Source organism: Euprymna scolopes, chromosome 7, assembly GCF_053919585.1.
Source record: "Euprymna scolopes isolate OS-2025 chromosome 7, ASM5391958v1, whole genome shotgun sequence".
Lineage (NCBI taxonomy): Eukaryota > Metazoa > Mollusca > Cephalopoda > Sepiida > Sepiolidae > Euprymna > Euprymna scolopes.
In genome coordinates, this window is record NC_136488.1 from 83,109,625 (window position 1) to 83,137,173 (window position 27,549).

The window sequence follows — 27,549 nt, forward strand, 5'->3', positions numbered from 1 at the left end:
GTCCAACTGATGAGCCCATATGAGGGCAAAACTCGACTCTTGGGCTTCCGGTATATTGGCTGTCATGGCTCTTGTGAGCTGCGACATTGTCTGGCGGTGAAAGTAATTGTATATTTTTTTTTTGTTTTACATAGGCATCACCACTTATAAAGGCTCAGAGGCCACTCGAAAATAATGGTTAATTAGCATACAGTAGCAAAATTGGACAATATAGTAATCGTTAGTAATGGAAGTTCGGTAAATTTTTAACTTAAGTGGAACAGCTCATCAAGAAGTTGTTTACGTTGGACTTGAAGATAACCATATTGCAGTCAGTTGGAAAGCAGGAAAAATAGAAGACAGTTCCACAGGTGTGCAGTTCTAAGAAAGAAGCTTTGTTCATGGAATCTACGTTTAGGTTTAGACACAGATAAAGAGTGGTGGGAATTATTGATAGTGTTTTCAGCTAGACAAATGTTTTTCGTGAAATTTTGTCGAGCCCTTGCCATGAAAATAATGGAAAAGCAGAGACAAACTCGCAACATCTCTTCTGTGAGAAAGAGGTTGCAGGGAAGAGAAACAGACATCCCCTACAAGGCTACAAAGTCTATTTTGAATATCAAGGCAGGATAAGGTCTTCCTAGCAGCTCCTCCCCAGATGTGACAGCAATACTCCATCCTTGGACGTACCTAGCTCTTATATAGGTAGAGAATTGCATCAGCAGTGAGATATCTACTGGATCGATAGAAGGATCCCACCAATTTATCCAGCATCCTTAGCAACAGATTGGATGCATATGTTTCATTTCAGATCGGAAGTAAAGGTCAAGCCCAGAAGCTTGTCAAAACATGGATCCTCCCCAAGATAAGAGCCATTCATTTCAATTCATGCCAGATGGGGATCATAGCATTGATGATGTAAAGATAAAAGCTTAGTTTTAGATGCATTAAAAGTAACCAGCCACCTCTTTCCCTATTGCACCACATTCTCAAGATCAGAGGAGAGAGAATCGAAGAGAACTTGGTCATTTACGGTCTTAGATGTGCTACCATAGATGGTAGTGTCGTCAGCATAAATGATGTAAGGATGTGATTTGGAAGATCATTAATGTAGATCAGGAAAAGAGTTGGGCTCAGGATGGACCCTAGAGGGACTCCAGCATTAATAGTGTAAGCTTATGATTTCTGCCCATCAACCACTACTCTTATGAACCTATTAGAGAGAAATGATTTAATAATTGAGAAGACATTTTCACTTTACCGTAGCTGGAGATCTTGTGAAGTAAACCTTTATGCCATACCTTATCAAAGGCCTTTGATATGTCAAGAGCAATTGCCCTAGAAAGGTAGCCTCCGTCGAGAGATTTGCTAATCCTATGATATAACTGTAAGCACATCTGCTGTAGATCTAGCAGAATGGAAACCATATTGTGTATCACTAAGAAGGTTATTTTTGCTGAGCTGGTTGAATACTTGTCTAGTTAACACAGATTCCAGCAACTTACCCATGATGCACAGGGGGCTTATTGGTCTGTACTAAGAGGGAGATGACCGATCATCTGAATTCTTAAATACAGTGCATACTGATGAGGTTTTCCACAGTGTTGGGAAGCAATTCTCCTTAAGACAACGTTTAAACAGTTTAATATTGGAAGTATCATGGTTCAGTTGCACTCTAAAAAGAAACATTCAATTTTTTTTAAACGCACCCCGTCTTATTAAAGAATCTACTGTTGGCTTTATACATCGAGTTCAATTGCTTGTGCGGTAATGTTAGGCTGTATAAGGGTATTAACTTTAGTCAAAATCAGACTGCTTCTTCTTTAATCGGATTTTTTAAATTATCAATTTTCAATACTTATCAGAAGTATTTTGATACAAAACCTATCCAAGCACACTCCCAGATAAATAAAGTACATTTGTATCCATAGGGATCGAATAGACATACACGTGCACAGACATACACAGATACACACACAGACACACAGACAAAGTGCCTTTTATATATAAGTAGAGACAAGCAGCCTGGTACTGTTATGAGTCATTATGAAATTTAACTACTTTTCTGTCGCATATAGGAAATAAAATTGTTTTTTGTTGTTGCTTTTTTAATATTTGCCAGAAACCATGATAGAAAATACGAGTTACAAAAACTTTGATCCTATTATCTGATTGGTGAACTTGACCAGTACCCAATTCACATAATTGTGAATCAATAATCGCCAAAGCAAATACTACATCAATATCAGTTTTGATTACTCATTTAATGATAGCGTCACAGCTCAGTCAGAGGCAATAAAGTGAATGTGCAGATATAAAGCTACATTATTTCCTTGATACCTCTTATTAGTAATGCAGATTTAATAGCTGTTTATCTGAAGTCGAACTATACTAGGCACGGCAAAAAAAAAAAAAAATGGAATAAAAACCAAGTGTCTGTTTTTTTTTTGTTTGTTTTTAACAAATTAAAATCTATTAAAATCCATTATTCTTAAGCAACTTTTTTTCCTAGAAAGATAAAAAGCCTGAATTTTATCATATGAAAAGCAGAATAAAATAAAACTTTTTCTACTATTTTTAATAGAATAAAGTTAATAGAATTTTAAATTTCAAATTTTCAAAAAAAAAAAACACCATTCACTGCAATTTTTGTCTCAATAGATAACACATTTAAATATTTTTTTAAAAAGGTTTTTGAATCAATTAATTTTTTTTGTCTGAATAAGATTTAGGATGATTTACTATAAGAATATGCAAAAATATTATGACATTGTAAGACTGGGTGGCACTTGTCTTTATTAGTGGTAATTGGGATGATAAAAGTAATACCAATGTTAACCTTTAAAAGGAAAGAACTTTATTTGCTTTTTTACATTTTGGAGAGAGTACACGTCTTGTTAATAATGTTCGCCGGCAACGTACGTCTTGTTGGGTCGGTGACTAGGAGTGTACTGGTTACTTGCCTGTCATGCTGGCTAGGGCTTAGTTAAGGAGAAAGAGAGAGAGAGATAGAGAGAGATGGGAAGAGAGAGATGATGAGGGACAGTTCTGGTTTGTGTTTGGTTTATAAGAAGGAGAAAGAGAGGGGCAAAGAAACTATTATTTTGGGGGAATGGTATTATTTTCGTCCTATTCCTTGGCTTTTAGGGGCGACTCAGGTCATTCATACAACATCAAATAATTCCATCTTTTATCTCACTCCCCCACACTTTAAACTAAGTCAAGAGCAAGTCACAGCAAAAAGGAAAAGGGAGAGATAACAACTGTTTGTAAATACGAACAACTGTTTGTAGGCCTTATGATCTTCCATAGCTGAGGTAATATCATGTAATGATAAATTGCCGAAAGAGTGCAATTATTTATCGATTTTTTCTTTTTTTGGTATCGATTCTTCAAAGTATTTCCTATTTAATGGTAAGTTTCCGAGCTGTTGGAAAACTGCTTCTGTGGTACCAGTATTCAAGAATTCTGGCGAAAGAACTGCCCCCTTAAATTATCGCCCTATTAGCCTCCTCCCACTTTTTGCCAAAATATTTGAGACCTTAATTAACCATGCTCTAGTCCAGCACCTTACAGATGCTAAACTTCTGACTGACCATCAATATGGATTTAGACAAGCCCGTTCCATGGCAGACATCCTCACTGTAATCTCTGAACGCATACACCATTCACTGGACAAAGCGGGAGAGGGCAGAGCGGTAGCTCTAGATATATCTAAGGCTTTTGACAGGGTATGGCATGAGGGTCTCCTCAGGACGATTAGATCTTATGGTATCACTGGTAGAATACTTAACATAATTAAATCCTTCTTAGATAAGAGAAAAATCCAGGTTGTCCTTGACGGTCGTACGTCTAAACAATATGATATAAATGCGGAAGTGCCCCAGGGATCTATCCTTGGACCTCTGCTGTTCCTCATATTCATAAATGACCTCCCCGACAAAATTGCCTCTGAGATGGGTATATATGCTGATGACACTACACTCTATGGCAGGCACAACAGGAAGACGAATGAACACAATTCTAAAGAAATGGCAGAAACACTAGAGGAAGACCTCCAATCTGTGGTGGAATGGGGACAAAAGTGGTTGGTCGCGTTCAATGCCACCAAGACTAAACTAGTTTCATTCAATAATTACAAGAAACCCTCTCTACCACCTATAGCAATGGCCAACGACTCTTTATCTGAGAGTACATCTTTCAAACTCCTTGGCCTAACGTTCACAGGAAACATGAGTTGGAACAATTACATTGAAGGCATTGCCAGGGCCGCTGCAAGAAAGGTGGGCTCTCTCTACCGTGCTAGAAAACTTCTAACACCCGAAAGTATCCTGTACCTCTATAAAGCCACTATTCGCCCATGTATGGAGTATTGCTGTCATATTTGGGCCGGTGCATCGGCTACTAGTCTCTCGCTCCTTGACAGGGTTCAAAAGAGATTCGCAAATCTGATAGGCCCTAAACTGGCATCTAAACTTCAGCCTCTGTCCCATCGTCGAAACGTTGCATCCCTCTGCCTTTTCTACAAGTATTATAATGGTTAATGCTCTGAAGAACTGCAAGCACTTGTGCCCCCACGACGTGAACACCCTCGACAGACCCGACAAGCTGCAAAATCCCACCCCCACACTGTAGAGATCCCTAGATGTAAGAGATCTTTCTACTCCAGTAGTTTCTTCCCCAGAACTGCTAGACTTTGGAATTCCATTCCAGGTCACTGCTTCCCCAACTGTACTGACATGCATAAGTTCAAGTGCAACGTGAACCAACATCTCGCTGCCCTAATCCCTACATTGTACCCCAGTAGATGTTTCCCCTGATAGTAGCCCCCTACACCAAAGTGGCAATGTGCCTTGTTTGGGGTGAAAATGTAATTAAAAAAAAAAAAAAAAAGAAAAAAAAGTGATATGTATTTGTTGTCTACATTACCCCCGAAGTTAAGCAATGATGGGCCTGGCCAGTACCAGATGGGTGACCATTTTGGGGATGCTAGGCGCCATATGTGTTGAAGACAACTTCTGCATCTAGTATCATGCTTGGTCTACCATAGGTGAGTTAACATTAAGTAACAACAAATTGATATATTTTTTTAAAAATGGACAGTTATTTATCAATTTTTTTCTTTGTTTTGATATTGATTCTTCAAAGAATTTCCTATTTAATGGTATATTAGCAATATTGGGCTCACTAAAAGAAAATTATTAATTTATTTTTCAAAGATTTAAAACTAGTGTTTTTCATAAAAATAAGAAAATATATATATATATATTTTTTTTTTGCTAATCTGATTTGGATTTTCAACCTTAAAATCTGATACGTGTGCAGTTGTTTTTTTTGTTTGTTTCTTTGTTTGTTTTTTTTAATCTACAATCCTCACTCTCTCCAAAATACAATATATTTTGTTCAGTTTTGGCTGATTGTTTTTTGAGCATATTTGTACCCACGAATAACGAGGTAGGGTTTGTAGGCAATATATATATATATATATATATATATATATATATATATATATCGATTATGAAAAAAAAAGTACACTATTATAAAGTTCATTCTTCACTAAATTTCGTATTGATTGGATAATTACTTGAGTTTTGGTAGATTTTTTAAAGAGAGACTCCGTCAAAAATTATTTACTCCCACTTTCTGGTTTGGCCGTGCCTAAACTATACTATTACTTCTATTACTAATGGAAATTTGGTATCTGTTAACAGTTGATCACCCCAGAAAAAAAAAACGCGTAATTTTTTTTTTTTAATTACATTTTCACCCAAAACAAGGAAAATTGCCACTTTGGTGTAGGGGGCTACTATCAGGGGCAACAACTACTGGGGTACTATGTAGGGATTTGGGCAGCAAGATGTCGGTTCACGTTACACTTGAACTTCTGCACGTCAGTACTGTTGGGGAAGCAGGGACCTGGAATGGAATTCCAGAGTCTAGCGGTTCTGGGGAAGAAACTATTGGAGTAAAAAGATCTTTAACATCTAGGGATCTCTACAGTGTGGGGGTGGGATTTAGCAGCCTGTCGGGTTTGTCGAGGGTGCTCACGTCATGGGGGCACAAGTGATTGCAGTTCGTCAGAGCATTCACCACTAAAATACTTGTAGAAAAGGCAGAGGGATGCAACATTTCGTCAATGGGACAGAGGCTGAAGCTTAGATGCCAGTTCAGGGCCTATCAGATTTGCGACTCTCTTTTAAACCTTGTCAAGGAGCGAGAGACTAGTAGCAGATGCACCAGCCCAGATGTGACAGCAATACTCCATACATGGGCGAATGGTGGCCTTATAGAGGTACAGGATACTTTCGGGTGTTAGTAGTTGTCTAGCACGGTAGAGAGAGCCCACCTTTCTTGCAGCAGCCCTGGCAATGCCTTCAATGTAATTGTTCCAACTCATGTTTCCTGTGAACGTTAGGTCAAGGAGTTTGAAAGATGTACTCTCAGATAAAGAGTCGTTGGCCATTGCTATAGGTGGTAGAGAGGGTTTCTTGTAATTATTGAATGAAACTAGTTTAGTCTTGGTGGCATTGAACGCGACCAACCACTTTTGTCCCCATTCCACCACAGATTGGAGGTCTTCCTCTAGTGTTTCTGCCATTTCTTTAGAATTGTGTTCATTCGTCTTCCTGTTGTGCCTGCCATAGAGTGTGGTGTCATCAGCATATATACCCATCTCAGAGGCAATTATGTCGGAGAGGTCATTTATCAATATCAGGAACAATAGAGGTCCAAGGATAGAACTCTGGGGCACCCCCGCATTTATATCATATTGTTTAGATGTACAACCGTCAAGGACAACCTGGATTTTTCTCTTATCTAAGAAGGATTTAATTATGTTAAGTATTCTACCAGTGATACCGTATGATCTAATTTTCCTGAGGAGACCCTCATGCCATACCCTGTCAAAAGCCTTAGATATATCTAGAGCTACCTCTCTGGCCTCCCCCGCTTTGTCCAGTGAATGGTATATGCGTTCAGAGATTACAGTTAGGATGTCTGCTGTGGAACGGGCTTGTCTAAATCCATATTGTTTGTCAGTCAGAAGTTTAGCATCTGTAAGGTGATGGACTAGAGCATGGTTAATTAAGGTCTCAAATATTTTGGCAAAAAGTGGGAGGAGGCTAATGGGGCGATAATTTGATGGGTCAGTCCTTTCGCCAGAATTCTTGAATACTGGTACAACAGAAGCAGTTTTCCAACAGCCCGGAAAGCAAACTTCATTAAGGCATTTGTTGTAGAGTTTGGAGAGAACTGGAGCTACTTCGGCTGAGCACTTTTCTAATAGCACAGCTGGGATAAGATCGGGTCCACATGCTTTTGAAGTGTCAAGGTTTTTTATGATAGCATGCACCTGAGCAGGGGTGGTTTTCAGATCGTCTAGCGTGGCGTCTGAATACATAGGAAAGTTAGGTAGGGGGTGGTTGGAAGGGTCCAGTGTGGCGTTGAGGCAAACCGACTGGCAAGCATGTTAGCCTTGTCGGTTGCTGAGGAGACAACCTCGTGATTGTTTATATAAAACACATTCAAATGAAATTCTCTATCAAACTAGCCAAATTTTAACGTTTATTACACTTTCTATTTCATAGATTTTCGTCTATAACTTGTTTTCTCAATCAACTTTTAATGGCTAGCGACAAATGTAGTCATGTTGTGGCAGCTATTAAAAGTCGACTAAGATAGACAATCCTGTCTATAAAGATGAAAAAGTGCGAAATAAAAAGTGTTCTAAACATTAAAACTTGGCTGGGTAGGTAGAGAATTTCATTCTAATGGGTTTGATATAAATTGTATGTGTGTGTGTGTGTGTGTTTTTTTTTTTTTTTTTTTTTTGAGGGGTGAGTTTAACTGTTAACTATTCTTCACATTTACTGCATTCAATTTTGGAATAACAATGGGTTGGATTTTTTATTTATTTTTTTAATTTATTTTTACCTCCAAACAAGGCATATTGTCACTTGGAACGTAAGGAACTACTACGAGATCGTGTCTAACAGGGGATTGAGCAGTGAAATGTTTGTGCATATACATGTAAACTTCTGCAGGTTAGTACAGTCAGGGAAGTTGGAAATAGGGAGAGAATTCCAAAGTCTAGCAGTTTGAGGAAAGAAACTATTTGAGTAGAAGGCGTTCCGGCATCTAAGGATCTCTACAGTGTAGGGTGAGATTTTGCTGCTTGTCGGGTTAGTTGGGAGTATTTATGTCGAGGGGAGGTACAAGTGCTATGAGTTCGTCAGAGCACATTCCATTAAAGTGCTTGTAAAACAGGCACAGGGATGCGACATTGCAGCGATGGGACAGGGGTTGGAGCTTGGCCGATAGTGAGGAACCTATTAGATTTGAGACTCTTTTTTGGACCCTGCCTAAAAGAGAAAGACTAATAGTAGATTCTCCAGCTCAGATATGGCAACAATACTCCAATACACAGGCAAATTGTGAATTTGTAAAGATATAGGATGCTCTCTGAATCCCTTTGCCTGTCAACAATCTTATACAGACTTAGAAATAAAAAAAAAAAAAAAAAGTGATTTCATGCAGTATGTGTGGGAGCGAATATCTTCATCACAAGTAACATGATTCAAAGTGTTAATAAGATTCATATAAAAAAAGGTCATCGGGTGTATTACATATCAAATGTTCTTAATTTGAACATCTATATTTATTTTGATATCTACAGTAGAAATATAATATCTTTTGGAATTTTTTTTAGCTCAGGATGGATAATTTGGATCATTTGGATTTTTCAAACTACTGTTCCCATCTTGAGTGTCATTTTCATAAGCTTTCGGTCGATGTAACCTCCGACTTTCTTCAGATGTATCTTGCCAAAACTGGGAATCTTTCTGCTGAGCTCAAGAGTCTGCACAAAATTATGAACGGAACTCTTTATTTAATCCATGGAGATCGCATTCACTTGTTCTGTCAGCCATGACTGGGTAGAAGCGTTAAGTAATTTTATTCTTATTTCTTAGTATGGCCTTCACTGAAGATTGAACCTTCCTTACAGATTTACGAGTTGGCCAGAAAGATTCCCGAGTTCGACAAGATACACCTGAAGGAGGCTGGAGGATTCATCAACTGAAACGTTGTAAGAAAAATACTCAAGATAAGAATAGTAGTCCAAACAAACCAGTAACATTTTTTAATCTTTGTCGTTTTATTTTTAACACTAAAATATTACAGGTTAATGTCTATTTGCTTACAGTGAAATACGTTTTTACAGTATAATTTTTATTTTCTTTCGTTACCTTTGAGTGACTGGGTATGTGTCTGAAACCTCCCCCACACACACACAAAATAAATAATTAATCGTCAGCATCACATCTTTTAGAAAATTGGCCCGTTTAGTAAACAAAACATAGATTGGTATATTGGAAGTTTACCAAATTTTTGTTTCGTTTTTGGATTTTCAAAGTTCAATTAGAAATATCATGATATCTTCTTCTGACTTTAAAAGACATCCAGCGGTGAGTCCCCATTTGGGGGCTGTGGGGAATGCTGAGTTGCCCTTAGTTTTCACTGCTCCCAGGTTCACATTGGCCCAGAGTGATAATACCCATTAGGGCATCTGATGCCACCAGATCAGGCTGTCGGAAGATACTGGCTTCCTGACCAAAAATGCACCAAACATTACAGGCGACTGAGGATCGTCTGTGAATTTAATATTTCCTAGGCACTTTCTCCTTTGGAAGAAGCCAGTTCAACTTGCTTAGGATCAATATCGCATAACATCAACAAAATCTTCTTTTTGTAAAATTGGTATATAAAAAAAAATTTGAAATGCCATATAGATTCTTGAGTTTAGAAAGATGCACCTGAAGAAGGTCGACGGTTATATCGACCAAAATATGAAAATAGTAACCAAAATGGATTAATATAACATGTAGGTGCCTACGTTGAAGAATCTTTATCTGTGCCAAAACCAAAACGTAGATTCCATGAACAAAGCTTCTTTCTTAGAAGTGCACGCCCGTGGAACTCTCTTCCGTTTGCCTGTTTCCCACCTGACTGCAACTTGGATGTCTTCAAGTCCAATATAAACAAATTCCTGATGAACCGCCCTCTTAAGTAAGACACTTTATCAAATCTTCAATACTAACGATTACTACAATACTATCCCATCGATTACTGTACACGCAATAACCCTTATCCCCGAGTGGCTTCCGGACCTTGATAAGTGGTGACTTCCTTGTAAAAAAAAAAAAAAATTGGATAAAGTTTGTTGTTTACCTCTTTGCCTTTCGTTTCCCCATTTTCGAACCATTCCACAGTAACGCTTCTTGTATCTTTGTTGATAGAACTGATTACAGCAGAATGCACACGACCTGAATTCCAAAAAAAAAAAAAAAAAAAAAAAAAGTTTTAACATAAAGGAATATCTAACGGATCAAATTTTCTTTTAATTATATTTGCACATTTTGATTTTGCAAATATTTTCACATGTAAATGAATACATGCAAAGTTGAGCTCATTTCTCATTCTCACATTAATTGTAAAGTCAAAACGGTCTATCTCAAGTTTGTTTTTTAAATGGAAATCGCTCCAGACAAGGCTTGAAGCCACTTGATATAAGGAGCTAGAAAGAACAAAAGATAATTATCACAAAGACAGGCGACGCGTACTGGCCTTAGGTTATAGGTAAAAGGAAAACGGTCAAGAAGAGGAAGAGTTCCACAAGTCTATCTGCAGTTCTTGAAAAGAAGCTATTAAAATATTAGAAAAATGTCAGAAGTTGTATTATAATAAGGTATCAAAACAGCTAATTGATGGAGACCACTAGACCAGCGAGTTGGAACAAAGGAAGCAGAGAACCGGACAATTCTGAAGAAAACATGCCTTAATGATATTCATAAAAGAAAGACTGAGACAAATAACGTCACGTCTGTGAGAGAGAGGTTGCAGAGCCGAATTACGAATACATATCTGCATCTTATCAAATACCTTCAACTATACACAAAGCACACACTCTTCTTTTATATCAGCTTATGCATATGCGATATCAGTCGTAAGGTTAACTAATTTGCATATTCGTTTCAAAAAGGGGCATTTTATTAATTAACTATATTTTTTTTTTCCTTAATTGAATGATTGTTTTGGATTTAATACAACAAATAGTTCTGTTTCGCAATATGGTTTTATTTCCGGGACAAATGTTTAGCATTCGTGTTCAAATGTTCCTTTTCACATTTTAAAAGAGGTAAATTGGTATCACCAAAATGTTAATGTTTATCTACAGGGTGTAATTTTTTTTTTTTTTTTTTTTTTTTTTTTAGAAGCGGCGAACTTTAAATTGACAACCCTATTTTCTTTAATTGCAGATTTGGCAACCATCGGTTATTTTGAGTTCAGCTTAGTTTGGGAATCCATCACGAAGAAACTGACATTCAAGCAGCGTTTGCAAATTACAAGTGATAGGATAAATTTACTGAGAGAAACATTTGATGAACAAATAATTTCATGAAATGGACCTGTCAATTGGCTACCTCCTTTGTGCGATTTAATCCCGTTAAATTATTTTAGGGGGGATATGTAAAGTCCCATGTTTATACTGATAAACCAGACACAATAGACCACTTGGAAAGACAACATTCGATAGTGAAGAGGGTGTTGTAATCTTCTTCATTGTTTGACATGAATTTTAGTTTTTCTTTCTCTGCAATAATCTTATATTCTTGAAATTTGAGGGAGTAATAAATAGTTTGGTATAACGAGGACCGATACTGCACCAACCATATCAGGTGTCCTTAACCTCATCAGATTCCACCCGATATGACAGGTGTTCTTTCGATCGTACTTGTCCCGTCACAAGTTGGCCTGTTGATCGTCTTCACCCACTGTGTTTTCATGGTGGGGCACTATGCCTCTCGATCGAATCGTCTCCTACCCTGTGTAGGTAGTCTCCGGGTACATCAATCACTCCGCTGGTCCTTGCGGCTTGCTGCAAAATGAAGAGTCCTCACTACAAACAAACAGAACTCCAGTTTATAACAATAACAAACTATTTATTAATTTCATTACTTCATAACAGCTACTGTCTAAATTGAGGTGACTGACTATAGCGATGTAAGACCAGACCAGTATTTCCCATTAACACAGGCTAGTTAACATCATAACATCAGACCCTGAGGGCTCCCAAATCGGAAGCGCTTGACCAGCCCAGCCATTCAGTTTGCTGGCTACGACTCTACTCTTTTTAGAATTCCTTTTTCTAAATATCCAACCCCTTTTTCCCACCTTTCTTTCAGAGAGTGGTTACAAACACCCTATCTTTCTTCCTCTTAGAGCTTACCCTTCGTCTTGTCCACTCAGCGCCTCTCTCTCTCCCTTTTATCCTATTAATTTGTACTGAGGTTTTTACTTATTACCAAATTAGGAGTGATTAGTCATTCCAGGTCGAACAATGCTTGGCGGCGACCTTTACCCTTGACCCCCCATTCTAAGTTGTCAGCCTTAATCAGTTAAGGATCTCTGGATCTCTTCATACCTCTCAACAGAGGTTTTAAAAACAACCTTTCATGTTAACAGATATATAACGACAATGAGATAAAAACAATTATTATTTGTTTTTTCTCTTTCTGACAAAATCCCATAGACATTTCTGTTTTGTCCCAATCAGACATCAATACCCCCTCTTCAGCCCTCTCTTCGTCTATTCCGTCCGGTCACCCCCCCCCCCTCTCACTTCAATATGCACCTCGCTGCATGCATTCATGACACCAATAGTGTCATATTGGAAGTTTCAACTAAATTCTGCAATTTTAATTAGCTTTTTCTTTTTTTTTTATCTGTAATCTTTCCTCTATTTAGTTTCATTAAAAATGGGCTATAGTAGTTTGCTTATTTTTCAAGTTTTATTTATTAGGTTTTTGTAGTTGCAGATTTTTCATTTTTCAATTTTTTTTTTTTTATAGCAACTATTTGCCCGAGCTTGTTTGCATTTTTGCAAGTTGGTTGTGCTTAAGTCATATTTAAATATAGTAAGCATATTTTTATTTTTACTGTGTAGCAGGTGCATGAGAGATCGATTTTATTTATATATACACGCAATATCTTGCATTATGTCGAGTTGTAATCCTGTCAGCGTAATAGGTGTCTCGATACATAAGCAATCAACATACGCTCAATATTAAGTTCTGCACAGCTACTTTTCCAAGCAAATACAAATTAGTTAGAGTCAAGATTTCAACGTAGATGAACGTGCATTTCCACTCGCCCCTCGACATCATCATAGTATTGAAGAACGAAAATAAATTCAAGATCAACTGGAATTAATTCCGAATTATATTATATTTCTAGTATAACGTCTGCCGACTAAGAAATTCAACTCACTTGTTTACATTCTTGTATTTTTGTTCCGGTTGAATTAAAAAAAAAAAAAAAGAAAGAAAGAAAAATATTTATATATTATTATTGTAGAGAAAACACTGAAGTTTTTCGTCAAACTCTGGTGACATTTTTTATAAATCAAGCAGACACGTACGGCCAACTCAGAAAAATGGCTATCTCTTGTTTCAACACTCTCAATGAACACCACTACTCTACAACTGTTTCTCTGTATTTTATTGCGAACTTGTGGCTTGTTTTTCTATATCAGCTAGTGTGCTAATGAAAGAGCTTCTTTTTTTTTTTAATTATTTCTTCGTTGATTATTTGTGAGCAGAGTTGGCTGAATTTAGACCAGTTGGCTTTATGAAGTCGCCATTTTGTTTGGTTTCATTTCCTCTGATAAGGGTTTCTTTAAATCAACAAAACGTGAAAGAGTTGCTGCCACATGGATTTCTACAGAAAGTCTGTTAAAGATTGACAGGGAGTATGATTGATGTTGTACCAAAACCTGAATACAAATGTGTGTGCTGTTGTTGTTGTTGTTGTTGTTGTTATTTTTGTTTTTGTTATAAAGAATTCATAGATCATATTTCAGCAAAAATGCTGTGGATTTTTTTTCCAGTTTAGATAAAGTTAGAGCTAGCTGTGAGCACAAAGTTTCCCATTAATAAAAAAGTGTGAGCCACCTGACACCCAGCTGTAAGATTCTGCTGAGGGACAGCTACTATATAATGTGACACAATGGAGTCTGTAAAAAGTTGAATATCGAATGCAGCAGCAAGTGCTGGAAATATATACGAGAATGGACAATTGGAAAGTCATACACCAACACTTTGACTATACAATTTCTTCAGTGATGTACCTAAAAAAAAAACGGAGCTATTAAATCTTACGTAATGATATGAGACAAAAAGATGAAAAAAGCAATCTTGGTAGGAGTAAGTGTCCTCACTGATGTTGGACTAAACAGAGCTGAGAGGGAAAATATAACGAAATATCCACATCTTATGTGCGACTTGAAAAGAAAATGGAATCTTAGAAAGATTGCTATCATTCCAGTAATTATTGGAGCAATCTACTCGTGAAAAATAATTTCAAAAACTACCTGGCAAATATACCCGGTAAACCAAGTGCAAGTTAGATTCAAACAATTATACTTAAGGGATGGGTGGAATCTTAAAAAGATCTCTCGGTTGGAATGTATGAGAAAATGAGTAAATGTCTGGCATCCGGCAGGGTGCCCCATCCCCAGTTAGAAGAAAATCATAAGAAAATTGAAAAAAAAAAAAAAAAGAGGAGAGAGTAGTTGATTAATAATGAAGACAATTCTAGGAGTGTACCAACATGGGTGGAACAACAGAACTATCCTTCTAATAATCTTCATCTCTAGACTATGCAAGGAAACAATTACAGTGAGTTTTGGCGCTTAAAGGTTTGGCAGCAGTTTCTTTTATCAACTGTTGTTGTTGTTGGGATGGAAGATGAGATAGAAGTAAAGAATTCAGAAAGAAGATATGAGGAAATATAAAAATAAAATAACGCCCGGCTAAGCCCGGTCATAAAGTACGCTTAAATATGATATTTTAATTCTTGCAGATTTCGTATATATTATTATAGAGTTAATGTTCTATCGATTTTTATATATTATAAAGTTGCGATTTCAAAAAGAAAAAAAAAAATATCCATATGACTTGGGTGCATTAGCTTGAATCGAAACCGAAATAAAAACTTATGAAAAAGTAGTCTTGGAAGTTTTTAACCTTTCAAACTATACAAAAAAATATTTTTTTTTTTTATCATTCGTTAGAAAACTATTTAGTCAGTAAGTCTGCAATCACTTCATCAACTTGCTCTCTCAAATTCACTATAGTACCAGTAATAATTTATTTTTTTAAGGGATCATCAGTTGTTTACCATGTTATATATATAACTTGAGTTCCTTCAGCCATAATCGAAACCGAAACCAAAACTTATGAAGAATTCTTGATAAAATTATTTATTAAAAAAAAAAAACAGATTACTGGAGTGCCATCAGTTATAATCAAAATCGAAACCAAAACCAAAACTTATGAAGAATTCTTGGTAAAATTATTTATGACAAGAAATGGAAGTACATAAAACTTAAACGACCTGGATGTAAGCGTGACACAAAAAATAGCACACACGCTATCGTATTAATATATAGATATTAATAAGAAAGATCAGAATAATAAGAATAATCACGTATATAAATTTCATTTTTATGATCTTAATCTTAATAATAACTGATATTAATAAAGAAAAGAGGAACAATTGCATATGTAAATTAAACTTTTATGAGCAAAAAAAGAGCAGGCTTGATCTTCATAACTGATAATAAAAATAAAGTAAAGAATTTCTGTCACTTAAAACATAACAAAAATAATCCCTAGTTTATATAGAAAAAAATGGACGTACATATGTCTGTTTCGTTTCAACAGACATTTATGTAAAATTAATTTTATGAGAAAAGAACGGAAGGCTCAATCTTAATAACTGATAAGTCTATATAATAAAAGCGAGCATATATGTCTGAAAAATAAAGAAAGAGTAATCATGTATGCAAATTTATTTTATGCGCAAAGAAGAGGAGGCTTAATCTTGAATGTTAATTCTACGTAATAAAATGAATGTACATGTGTCTGGTGCGTTTTGAGGGATTCAGAAAACGTGTGAGAGAGAACGGGAGAGAGAGAGAGAGAGAGAGAGAGAGAGAGAGAGAGAGAAAGTTTCAGATAGCAATTTTGTATCGATAAGTTTCGTTTCAATGATTTCAAGTACGGTATAGGAATTAAATTGCGAATGGCAAAACCGACTAGTTATTATTAATGTTCTCAGTTAAGCACGTTTTTTTTTTAAACTCTGAATTTAATTTCCATTTTTGATTAAAAAAAGAATATGATCGAAGTTTATTTAACAAAAAGATTTTTCTTTTTCATACAACCACCGCTTTTGGGAAATTTATCATAATGCAACACTTATTTGTCTTTTTGTTTTATCAAGTTTTTCTTTTGTTTTAGTCAAACATTTTTTCCTTCGAATCCTAAATGAATTGCAGTCATTCAATTTGTACGTTTTTGGATGAAAATCTTATTTCAAATTTGAATGAAATACAAAACTCAAAATCACATTTTTAAAAATTTTTAAAGCACATTTCATATCCATAAATTAAAGCTATATGTTAAAGTCATATCGCAATCGATATATCACATTTTCATAAAGAAAATGATCAACAGATGGAACGGGATTGAGGATGAACTCAATATATGATTAGAAATTTGAACATTTAAAAATTCAAATGAATGAAAATTTTTAATGTCATACAAAAATATAAATAAATTATTACATCCTAACAACTTTTCAGTTTTTAGCTTTTGGTTCATTTAAATTAAATATTGAACATGGGAATATTTATTAATTACTAAATAAATTAAAAACTTTTTAGTCTATCCAACCAGAGTGAACATTCTATTTCAGATTTAACTGTGGCATAACAAAGAAAATCATGGTTTTAAAATTCAAAGCTGTTGAACCCATCCAATCAAAATGCACATTTTCCAAGGTCATTTTCACAATCAAATTTTCATAAAGAAAATTATTGACAGACGGAAAACAAAAATGCGAGTCTACATCCCAAAATATAATTGGCAATTTGAACAAGGAAAGAATCGAGGAAAACGAGAACAATTTTTTTATGCTATGCAAAAATATATATATATATAACTGTACAATGTATAAATGATTATATCCTAATAATAAAACTCTTCAGTTTTCAGCTTTTGTTAATTTAAAATCAGATATTAAACGTGAGAATAGTAATAGCTAAGATGAAACAAAATAATTATAATGAAAAGAGTTTTTAGAAGAAAGGAGCCAATTAAGAACGAATTGAAACGCATCAAATGGTACATGAAGATTTATAGCTTGAAAATGGCTGAAAATTAATTAATAGTTGGAAAATAAAGAGTCTAAAAGTGGGTAGGGAGAAAGAAAAGAAAAGTGTCTTCTTTCGTGTCATGAGGTGAATAAGGAGGAGTAACTCAAGGCTTTTATAGAAATTCAAACTTGACAACAGAGTAAAACTGGTAAAAACAATAAGAAAAGGTAAGCAAACAGTCCTCAAATCATAAAACCGTGAAGCTTTCATGTTTAACCACTGACAAAATAACAAAGTATCACATTTGATCACACATTAATACAACTACCATGACATGCAATTATAGTGGGAAAAGTATAAATACTACAAAATTTCCCTACATTATGACTGAAAGAGGATTATACAGAAGAAAGAAATTCCAAATGCAAATTGTTTTTAATAATATTTCTTTCACAAATCATATATATATATATATATATATATATATATATATATATATATATATATATATATATATATATATATATATAATTCAAACACGGTAGTGTTTGAATATATGGTTAAGTGGCAGTTTTAGTCATTTATAACTGCTTTAAAGCTTCACCGTTCACTCATTTTTCGACCAAATTTCAAACAATTACTATAATTTATAGATCACCTTCTCAGCTATATTGTGAAAAAGAAATTTAATTTTCGTTCAGTAAAACAAAAGTTATTGCAGCATTAATAATTTTTTTTTAATTCAATTTATAACATTATATAATCAATTCTTAATTCTGCAATATTTTAAGTTATAAATTTATTATATTTTTTACTAGAATATCTTGTCCTTTTCTTTTCCAGTTTTGACAACTAGTCCTTTACTTTTCCATGTCTAAGCTTAACCATATTACTTTCATGCTCGCATCTTTCTATTATATATATATATATATATATATATATATATATATATATATATATATATATATATATATATATATATATATAATGCTAATCGAACCAAATGGCTCTTGTTGCCGGGTTCGAATCGTTCGACTGGTATTAATCATGACACCCTGCACTAAAGATTCCCGAAAGGATGAAACACTAGTGTTTGTAGGTATTTAATTATTATAGTAAAAGAATAATTATGACAGCCCCTTTAAGAAACTCGTTTCTTATCGTTGAGCACTTTCAGTTGAATTAAAGTCGGTCAATTTGGCTCTTATGCATAGATCATCGTATATCGATTAGATCACTGTCTGACTACGCAAATGAACATTTTAAATTAAAATGTTTAAATTCAACGTTATTTCACGTGGTTAACGATAGCCAAATGGATACGGTCTCTGCTAATCGAGCCAGACGGTTCGTGTTGCTGGGTTCGAATCGTTCGACTGGTATTAATCGTGACACCCTGCACTGAAGATTCCCGAAAGGATGAAACACTAGTGTCTGTAGGTATTTAATTATTATAGTAAAAAATAATTATATATAAATATATATATATATGTACACATATATATATACATATATATATGCATATAGATATGTACACATATATATATAAATATATATATATACATATAGATATGTACACATATATATATACATATATATACATATAGATATGTACACATATATACATATATATATATACATACAGATTATATATATATATATATATATATATATATATATATATATATATACGTATATATATATATAAATATAATGAAATTTGCTACTGGTGCAGTAGCAGAAACTCGCTATGAAGCATGCAGACAACAGAAAATATTATGTTTTGAAAGAAACAGTTTATCTTTTAATCGGCTGCTTTCACTTATGAAGTATTTTATTTCACTTCCCAGATAATATTGGGTCATCAGGAAAAGATATGCCTTCTTACTTTTGGAGCCTTCTTCTTGCTTGTTAAATTGTATGCACATGTCCAACATTTTCCAAATTTTTAGTACTGCTTCAGTATACATTTTCTTTGCTCTGTATTGTAATTGTTTTCAATTTCATACCGTCCAAAATTCCTTTTAAGTTTGTGTATAATCATGTTTATCGACTGCTTTCACTTGTGAAGCATTTCATTTTGGCTTCCAAATAATGTCGGGTCATCAGGAGAGAATATGCATAATTTCGGGGCCTTCCTTTCATAAGGTATTGTCAATTCAACAAGGACGAGTCGTGTGCTTGTTCTTGATGATAGAATAATGTCTGGCTGTTGTCTCTTTTCAGTAATAACTTTGGGATAATGATCCCAGCCAGGGAAAGTGACTATCCAATCCCTATCCAATCCCTATCCAATCCAACAATATTTTGACTGGATACTAATATTGGACCAGCTATATGCTTAGACCCGATCCACATCTTTTCGTTCCTCAGCAAAAATCTTGTGGCTTATGTTAGCTACTTTGGGATTTCTAACTGTTGTAGTCAGTTCATCTAGAACCCTGTTGTGCCACCAAGTATATCAGCCATTAGCAATGACCACACTGCAGGAACTAAGAACATGTTCCATAGTCTGGGTGTTTTCTTTGCATAAAGATCAGGTTGAATCGTCCTCTTTCTTCTGTTTAATAAGGTTGGTTATTGATAGAAGCATGTTATAAATTGAGCATATTATGAAATTCAATCTCAGCAGTACCATATGCCAAAAGTCACTCCATGTAAGGGATATTTGGATAGCTTCTTCTCAGTTCGTCCATTGTTTCTGCTGTGATTTTTAATTCCTTTTACAAACCTTTTTCATTTTTTTCATTGCTCCTTATTTCCTGAATGACCAGATCTCAGCGATCTTTGGCTGAAGCCATAGACCATCTTTGAATGCTGGTCATTTCCAGAACAGATCTTCCTGTCTGAGTGATTCCAATGACTTCTTGAGAGCTAGGTTTGTTTTGGGTTTTTTTAGCTTCATTTATAGCATCTCGGACTTCCTTACTGTTTTAAGAGAAAGTTTGTACTGTCTTTACCACCGAATTCTTGGAATTGTCTAGCATTATTTGAAACCTTACTTTTCCAGCTTTGAATTCTTCTGCAGTTACTTGCAAACAGTAATTTTAGTTTGGCTTGTTTGCTATATAGTGCTACGTTTGATAATCTTGGAGGCAAATCCAACCATTTTCTCGTATATCTACTGATCCTTGCTTTTATTGCCTCAACTATGCTTAATAGCTATTTTTTTTATATGAGAAGAGGTCATAACAGAATTTGAATGAGCATGTATTGAAGACTCCATACCTTATATTTACCTTGCAGTGGACAGCACCCAATCGTTTTTAAGCTCTCATCAACTGCTTTAATTGTTACTTTAACTTGTTTGGAATCTGTCAAGGTATTATAATACTTTCTACTTAAATTTTTTATCGGTTCTTATGAAACAGTATGGATTTTCTAACCACCCACTACAAAGCTGATGTGCTTTTTCTTTCCTGATGGAGAGGTTTTTAGACTTCTTAGGTTTGAAGGTCATTCTGGACCAAATTATCAGTTTGTTCATTATACTAAGTAACTTGCGTGTGCCAGAAGATCGTAGAGTTGCCCATGAAAGTCTTCAGTGGTGCCATTTCACATCTCCCTTCCCCCTAATGTAGTAGGGTTTGCACGGCATTCTACAGCTTTTAGAATTAACTGCATCGCTAAAATGAAAAGTATAGGTGACACTGTGCACCTCATTGCAATTCCCACCTCGTGTCTCATCCCATTTATGGTGTAGTCTTTTGTGGTAAACCGCATATGAAACCCATCGAAATACACTACAAGCATCTTGCATATTCCCTCTGAGATGTGGTGCATATCAAGGGATAGTTAAATCAGTTGATAAAACAGATCCATTAGCCAAATCGAGCCATATGACATCCAAGTTAGTTTTGTTAGTTTTCACTCTTTGGATAGCCTCCCATATCATGCTTCCATGCTCAAGACAACCTGCTATTCGAGGTACACACATTTTGTCAGAAAATATTGATATATCTGTTCGATAGTAGATATTTGATTAGTCTTGAAGCCATTACTGCAAAAGTAGGTGTTAGTGCACTTATTGATCCGCGCTATCTTTTAAATAGTATTTTCAAGTTTAATTAAAGTTTTACGATACCTGTTTTTATCAAATTTGAAGGTTAAAGTACAGAATAGATACAAAAAACCTTCCCCTGTTAAGAATGGCTTTCTAAATAATAACATTATTATTTCAGCACGGATCAATAGGTGCACTAGTACCCAAAAATATTTTCCTTCTACATAAAGTAGTGAGATTGGCAGAAAGTGGTTTATAGTTTCTGAGTTCCATTTCTTGGGTACCATTTGCGTTGATCTCTGTTACTGACATGACTGTATGATGCCAACCCCAAGTTTATATATAGCCATTTCATCATCTTTTGTAAAGCAAGAAGGATATTCCATTCGGGCGTAGTGCAGATTTATTTTTGGCTTTGTTAACAACGCATTTTATTTCTTTATGCGTGTTATAATGTTAATGTTAAACTTCTTATGAATTTCTGACCATTTCAACTTATTATTTTGTTCCAGTGGGGATGTGTCGATTGACGTCTGAGGATGTATGTCTTAAGTAGGTTTCTAAAACGCTTTGCTCAGTTTTAGCACTCTTAATTTTGGCTGGTCAAAAAGAATTAAAAAAATTTTTTTAATCATTAAAAAAAATAAAATAAAATAAGCACTCACGTGAATGTATTTTTTTCATGAAGAAGGATTTATTTTTTTATTTCAGACGAAGATAAACAATATAAAACTTTTTTCCCCTATGCCGCTTGACCTTAAAATATAAAAACACTTGTCCTTTGTTGTTGCTGTTGTTATTTGTTGAGCATCATTCATGATGGTTTTTTGATGGCATTCGTTTCCCTGATATCTTTCTAGTAAGAATTCTATCTAGAAGGATATCAGGGACCAGAAGGTTGCCAATGTCCCTAAGTTAGAGTGTTTCAGTAGAACGAACTGGATTCGAAGTTGGCATACCCAAGTCATCAGTCTGGGTCGTTAATCATTGAGCCACCGTCACTTCTTCCTGCTTGAGAGGATCTTAAACAAAGACTTTTAGTTGTCAGAAAACAGTCAATTAGTATATAGGTTAGGGTTAGTTTAAAGTTAGGGTTAGTTTAGAATTTAGTTAGGGTTAAAAAAAAAAAAAAAGTTCGCCGTCTGTACATTTTTTCTTCATCTTGCAATTTTTTATTTTTTTTATTTTTTTTTAGTGCTTATGCATTGTACAATCCGTGATTTTCACAAACTTACTCAGGTTCGCTCGGCAGCTTATGTCAATAACCGGAAAAGGCCGGTCACAATGTTAGGAACAGACGTGTGTCGATTTTTAGCTAATACAAATCTAAGCAGGCAACTTTTTCATAAATTGGAAGAAATAAAAAGTTAATTTTAATCGTGCCGGTTAGGGTTGGGGCTTAGGTTTAGGGTTTAAGGTTAGCATTGGCAGGGCCGCTGCGAGGAAGGTGGGCTCTCTCTACCGTGCTAGAAAACTTCTAACACCCGAAAGTATCCTGTACCTCTATAAGGCCACTATTCGCCCATGTATGGAGTATTGCTGTCATATTTGGGCTGGTGCATCGGCTACTAGTCTCTCGCTCCTTGACAGGGTTCAAAAGAGAGTCGCAAATCTGATAGGCCCTAAACTGGCATCTAAGCTTCAGCCTCTGTCCCATCGTCGAAACGTTGCATCCCTCTGCCTGTTCTATAAGTATTATAATGGTGAATGCTCTGATGAACTGCAAGCACTTGTGCCCCCACGACGTGAACACCCTCGACAGACCCGACAAACTGCAAAATCCCACCCCCACACTGTAGAGATCCCTAGATGTAAAAGATCTTTCTACTCCAGTAGTTTCTTCCCCAGAACTGCTAGACTTTGGAATTCCATTCCAGGTCACTGCTTCCCCAACAGTACTGACATGCATAAGTTCAAGTGCAACGTGAACCAACATCTCGCTGCCCTAATCCCTACATAGTACCCCAGTAGATGTTACCCCTGATAGTAGCCCCCTACACCAAAGTGGCAATGTGCCTTGTTTGGGGTGAAAATGTAATAAAAAAAAAAATTTAAAAAAAAAAACATGGAGTGACTTTTGGCATATGGTGTTGCTGAGATTGAATTTCATAATATGCTCAATTTATGACATGCTTCTGTCAATAACCAACCTTATTAAATGGAAGAAAGGGGACGATTCAACCTGATCTTTATGCAAAGAAAACACTATGGAACATGTTCTTAGTTCCTGCAGTGTGGTCATTGCTAATGGCTGATATACATGGTGGCACAACAGGGTTCTAGATGAACTGAATACAACAGTTAGAAATCACAAAGTGGCTAACATAAGCCACAAGATTTTTGCTGAGGAACGAAAAGATGTGGATCGGGTCTAAGCATATAGCTGGTCCAATATTAGTATTCAGTCAAAATATTCTTGGATTGGATAGGGACTGGATAGTCACTTTCCCTGGCTGGGATCATTATCCCAAAGTTATTACTAAAAAGAGACAACAGCCAGACATTATTCTATCATCAAGAACAAGCACACGACTCGTCCTTGTTGAATTGACAATACCTTATGAAAGGAAGGCCCCGAAATTATGCATATTCTCTCCTGATGACCCGACATTATTTGGAAACCAAAATGACATGCTTCACAAGTGAAAGCAGTCGATAAACATGATTATACACAAACTTAAAAGGAATTTTGGACGGTATGAAATTGAAAACAATTACAATACAGAGCAAAGAAAATGTATACTGAAGCAGTACTAAAAATTTGGAAAATGTTGGACATGTGCATACAATTTAACAAGCAAGAAGAAGGCTCCAAAAGAAAGAAGGCATATCTTTTCCTGATGACCCAATATTATCTGGGAAGTGAAATAAAATACTTCATAAGTGAAAGCAGCCGATTAAAAGATAAACTGTTTCTTTCAAAACATAATATATTGCTAGTCTGTGCAGTCCACCCTCCCAAGCTTTGCCTTCTCTCTTTGAGAAAAGATTAGTTTGTTGCGCTTACTAGAGAATGCCAACATGGCTGTCCAGGCAGCTTTTGCAGGCTAGAGTGCTCTTCCATGCTGGTTCTTCAATCACACTTTCCGACCCTTGTGCCACATCTTTTCACCAAGGGACGGAGATAAATAATTTCTGATTTGTAAACTGTTTCCAGTAATCTGCTTTGATAAGAGTCAGTTTAGTTTAGTTCTTATTCTGTAGAAGTACAGCAGCATTTTTTTTTTAATATAAATAGCTCCAGACAAAGTATGAAGCCACTTAATGTAAGGAGTTTAAAAAAAAATACTAATTCAAAATAAAAAAACTAACCAATAATAACTATTAGATAGATAGATTCTGACCCAGAAAACAGCAATTTATCCCCTTTATCATAGAATGTGAGGACTAAAGGACTAAAATAAGGAAAGTGAAGATTACGTGTCTGCCGGAAGTAAATCCAAGATTCACTTTCTATTCTCCTTGATTAAAACAAGAGATACCGAAATAAACAAATAAATTTTATGCCAAAACTTACCATCAGTTCGTTGTATATCAACGTCCATTCCAAAGGCCAAACACCCGAACTCCATAGTGGTTATTTTGTTGTTGTTGTTGTTGTTGTTGTTGTTGTTGATTTTTATGTGTGTGTGTGTTTTCCCCCTAAAAAAGTTAAACCATAAAGCTTAAATATATAAAGCGAATAAAGAAAAATGAGTCCGTTCCTAGTTGAAAAAAGGGAGGCCGAAGATAATATTTTCCACCAACTTTTTTTCTATAGGGAAAGGGTCGTTCAGGGCTCTTTCTAACAAAGTGATGACGCTCGACGTAAAAGATTTTTTAAAAATGCATAGCACCGAAAAAGGAAGAATTAACATCTAGTGTATACTATTAAAAACTGTGTGTTGCTTGCTTGTCACCGTGCACATTTCGCAAATACAAAGAAAGAAATGTATTTACTTAAAAATGGATGAATGGCAGTTGCCGAAATCAGTGTGACGTCATAAATGATGAACAGTAGTTGCTAAAATCTGTGCACGTGTATGTCTCTCTGTCTCTCCCTCTCTCTTATTATTAAGAACTACTATGCCTCTTTTATGACATCATTCTTTATGACGTTATCCATTTTCAAGTAAATATGCATATCTTTAAATATGCATTTCTTCTTTGATAATTGTTAGTGGACAAGAAATCCTTCACGACTGAGACAATTTTTATTTTTTGTTCCTTTTCTCCACATTAAAAAACGACCCTGGTGTCTAACTCTGTCCCGTGGGGAGGCATTGTAAATAGGAATAATCATGGCCAAGATCACAGTGTATTATCTGTTCCGATGCTGCACTTCACCTTTTCTGTCCTTGGTCAGTGGGGGAGAGATCCTTCATGACTGAGACAATTTTGGGACTGGTGCACTTATTGAACCGTACTAAAATAATTATGTTATTATTTATAAAGCTATTCTTAACATGGGGAAAGAAGGGTGTTTTGTAACTATTCTGTACTTTCACCTAACAATTTATAATAATAAAAAAAGATGCCGTAAAACTTTAATTTAACTTGAAAATACTATCTTAAAATAGCGCGGTTCAATAAGTGCACAGGCACCCCAATTTTTATTTTTGTTCCTATCCAAAGTGCTCCTTTTTGGAGAGCTAGATTTTCCCCACATTAAAAACCGACCTTGTGTCTAACTCTGCCCTCGTGGGGAGGCAAGTGAATAGGAATAATCATGAAGTGTGCTGCACGATTTTATTTTCTTCTTAGACTTCCTTCTTCGGGCCATAGGTCATCTATATGTGAACAATGACTGTGGCTGTGTTCGGATCTCCCAACTGGCAAAAATTGTCACTTCCTACACTGATGATTGCGTAAGCATGAAACACTAGTGCCTGTAGGTATAAAAGAAAAATTATTATTTAATTATAATTATCAAGCCCCTTTGAGAATATTTAAGGATGGACACTGTCTAGGAAGCATAAACTAAGAGGCACTCAACTAGCGTTTATGCAACGTTCATGACTCCCATCGTTCGAACACTCTGGGATGTCTAATATCTGCACCTGAATCGAGCATTTATCAGTTATTAATTCCATTAATTTTCATGTCAATTGTTTGGTGGTCCAGAGGTATAGTCTTAGTAAATGTAGTCAAAGATGGCTTATTAGCTGGGTTCAGATCTCCTGACTGGCAGGAATTGTCATCCTACACTGGTGATTGCATAAGCATAAAACACTAGTGTTTGTTAGTTTAAAAGAATAATTATTATTATTTAATTATACGTTTATACACACACACACACACACACACACACACACACACACACATAGTAGAATTACATACCAGTTACTACAAAAATCAGTCCACAATCATAATTTTTATTTTTTTATATTCCTTATTTATTTATTATAATATAGGCAAATTTTTATATTTACTTTTTCTGCAAATGACTTACATGTGTTTCATTAAGGCTATAATCGATGCTGCCATCACACAAATCATCAGACACATAAATATTAGACACAGTTACACATAAGTGGATGGAAAAAAAAAAGAAGAAGGTTACTTCATGGAAGGAAAGCCATAAAATCGAAACATTTGAAAACACTATCTGAGAAAAGATACCTCTGCAAGACAAATTCACTCAATCACATGAGAAAAACATTCCACAGTGCATTTTATCAGTCACATGGTAAACCATGGAAAAAAAAGAGGAAAAATAGAAAAAAAAAGGAGAAGAAAAAAAAGGGGGAAATAGTGTGGGTATACATATATACCCACACAAAAGCTGAAGATTTATGTTAGATCCTGGCTTTCCTTCTTATGCTTTGAGAAGAAAAAATACGTTAACTCAAATCAGCTCAAGGCTACGGGGACATTTGACACGTAACATTAGTAAAAAAAAAAAAAAAAAAAAAAAAAGAAAGTGGGGTGATTGGGAGGTGTTTCTTCTGTCTGGCTATCTAGTGTTAAATGTTCAATTTGCAATAGTCAATTTATTTATTTATTTATTTATTTATCTTTAGTTATTGATAACTAATTGACCGAAACATTATCATGATCGTGTAGCGACATTAAAAAAATGTTCATTTGAATATAAACAAAAGTATAACTTGCTCTATGATCCTATTTAAATACTGTTATATCCGGTTTCAACGTTATATAATAATATGACAAAAAAATGACGCCGAGTGGGATGCGTAACAAAAGAAGGTTTATTGGTACTTCGTAATAATACAAATACAAAATGGCTACTTGCTTTTGAAGTTAAATAAATGTCAATGATGGTAAAGAAAAGGAACTTAGCGTGTGAGAGCTAAGCGCTCCTCCCTAGAAAGCTTGGTTAACCGGAGTACACTTGCAGAGTGTCCGA

The 27,549-nt window shown here is 35.3% G+C and overlaps 1 protein-coding gene across 4 annotated transcripts in view; it reads right to left on the minus strand.

Moving 5' to 3' along the window:
• The window catches only part of LOC145279807 (kinesin-like protein KIF2A), a 152,362-nt gene extending 127,218 nt beyond the window's left edge, over positions 1 to 25,144 (minus strand). Inside the window, exons 1-2 of one of the 4 annotated variants that reach the window (XM_080131159.1) lie at positions 24,718 to 25,144; positions 10,207 to 10,301 (exon numbers count right to left, since the gene is read on the minus strand). In XM_080131159.1, the coding sequence (XP_079987285.1) occupies positions 10,207 to 10,301; positions 24,718 to 24,772 (150 nt within the window). In that variant the 5' untranslated portion in view covers positions 24,773 to 25,144. The remainder of the gene's footprint in view (positions 1 to 10,206; positions 10,302 to 24,717) is intronic. The other 3 variants (XM_080131158.1, XM_080131160.1, XM_080131161.1) reach the window with 3 other exon arrangements.
• Between the last annotated feature and the right edge of the window lie 2,405 nt (positions 25,145 to 27,549).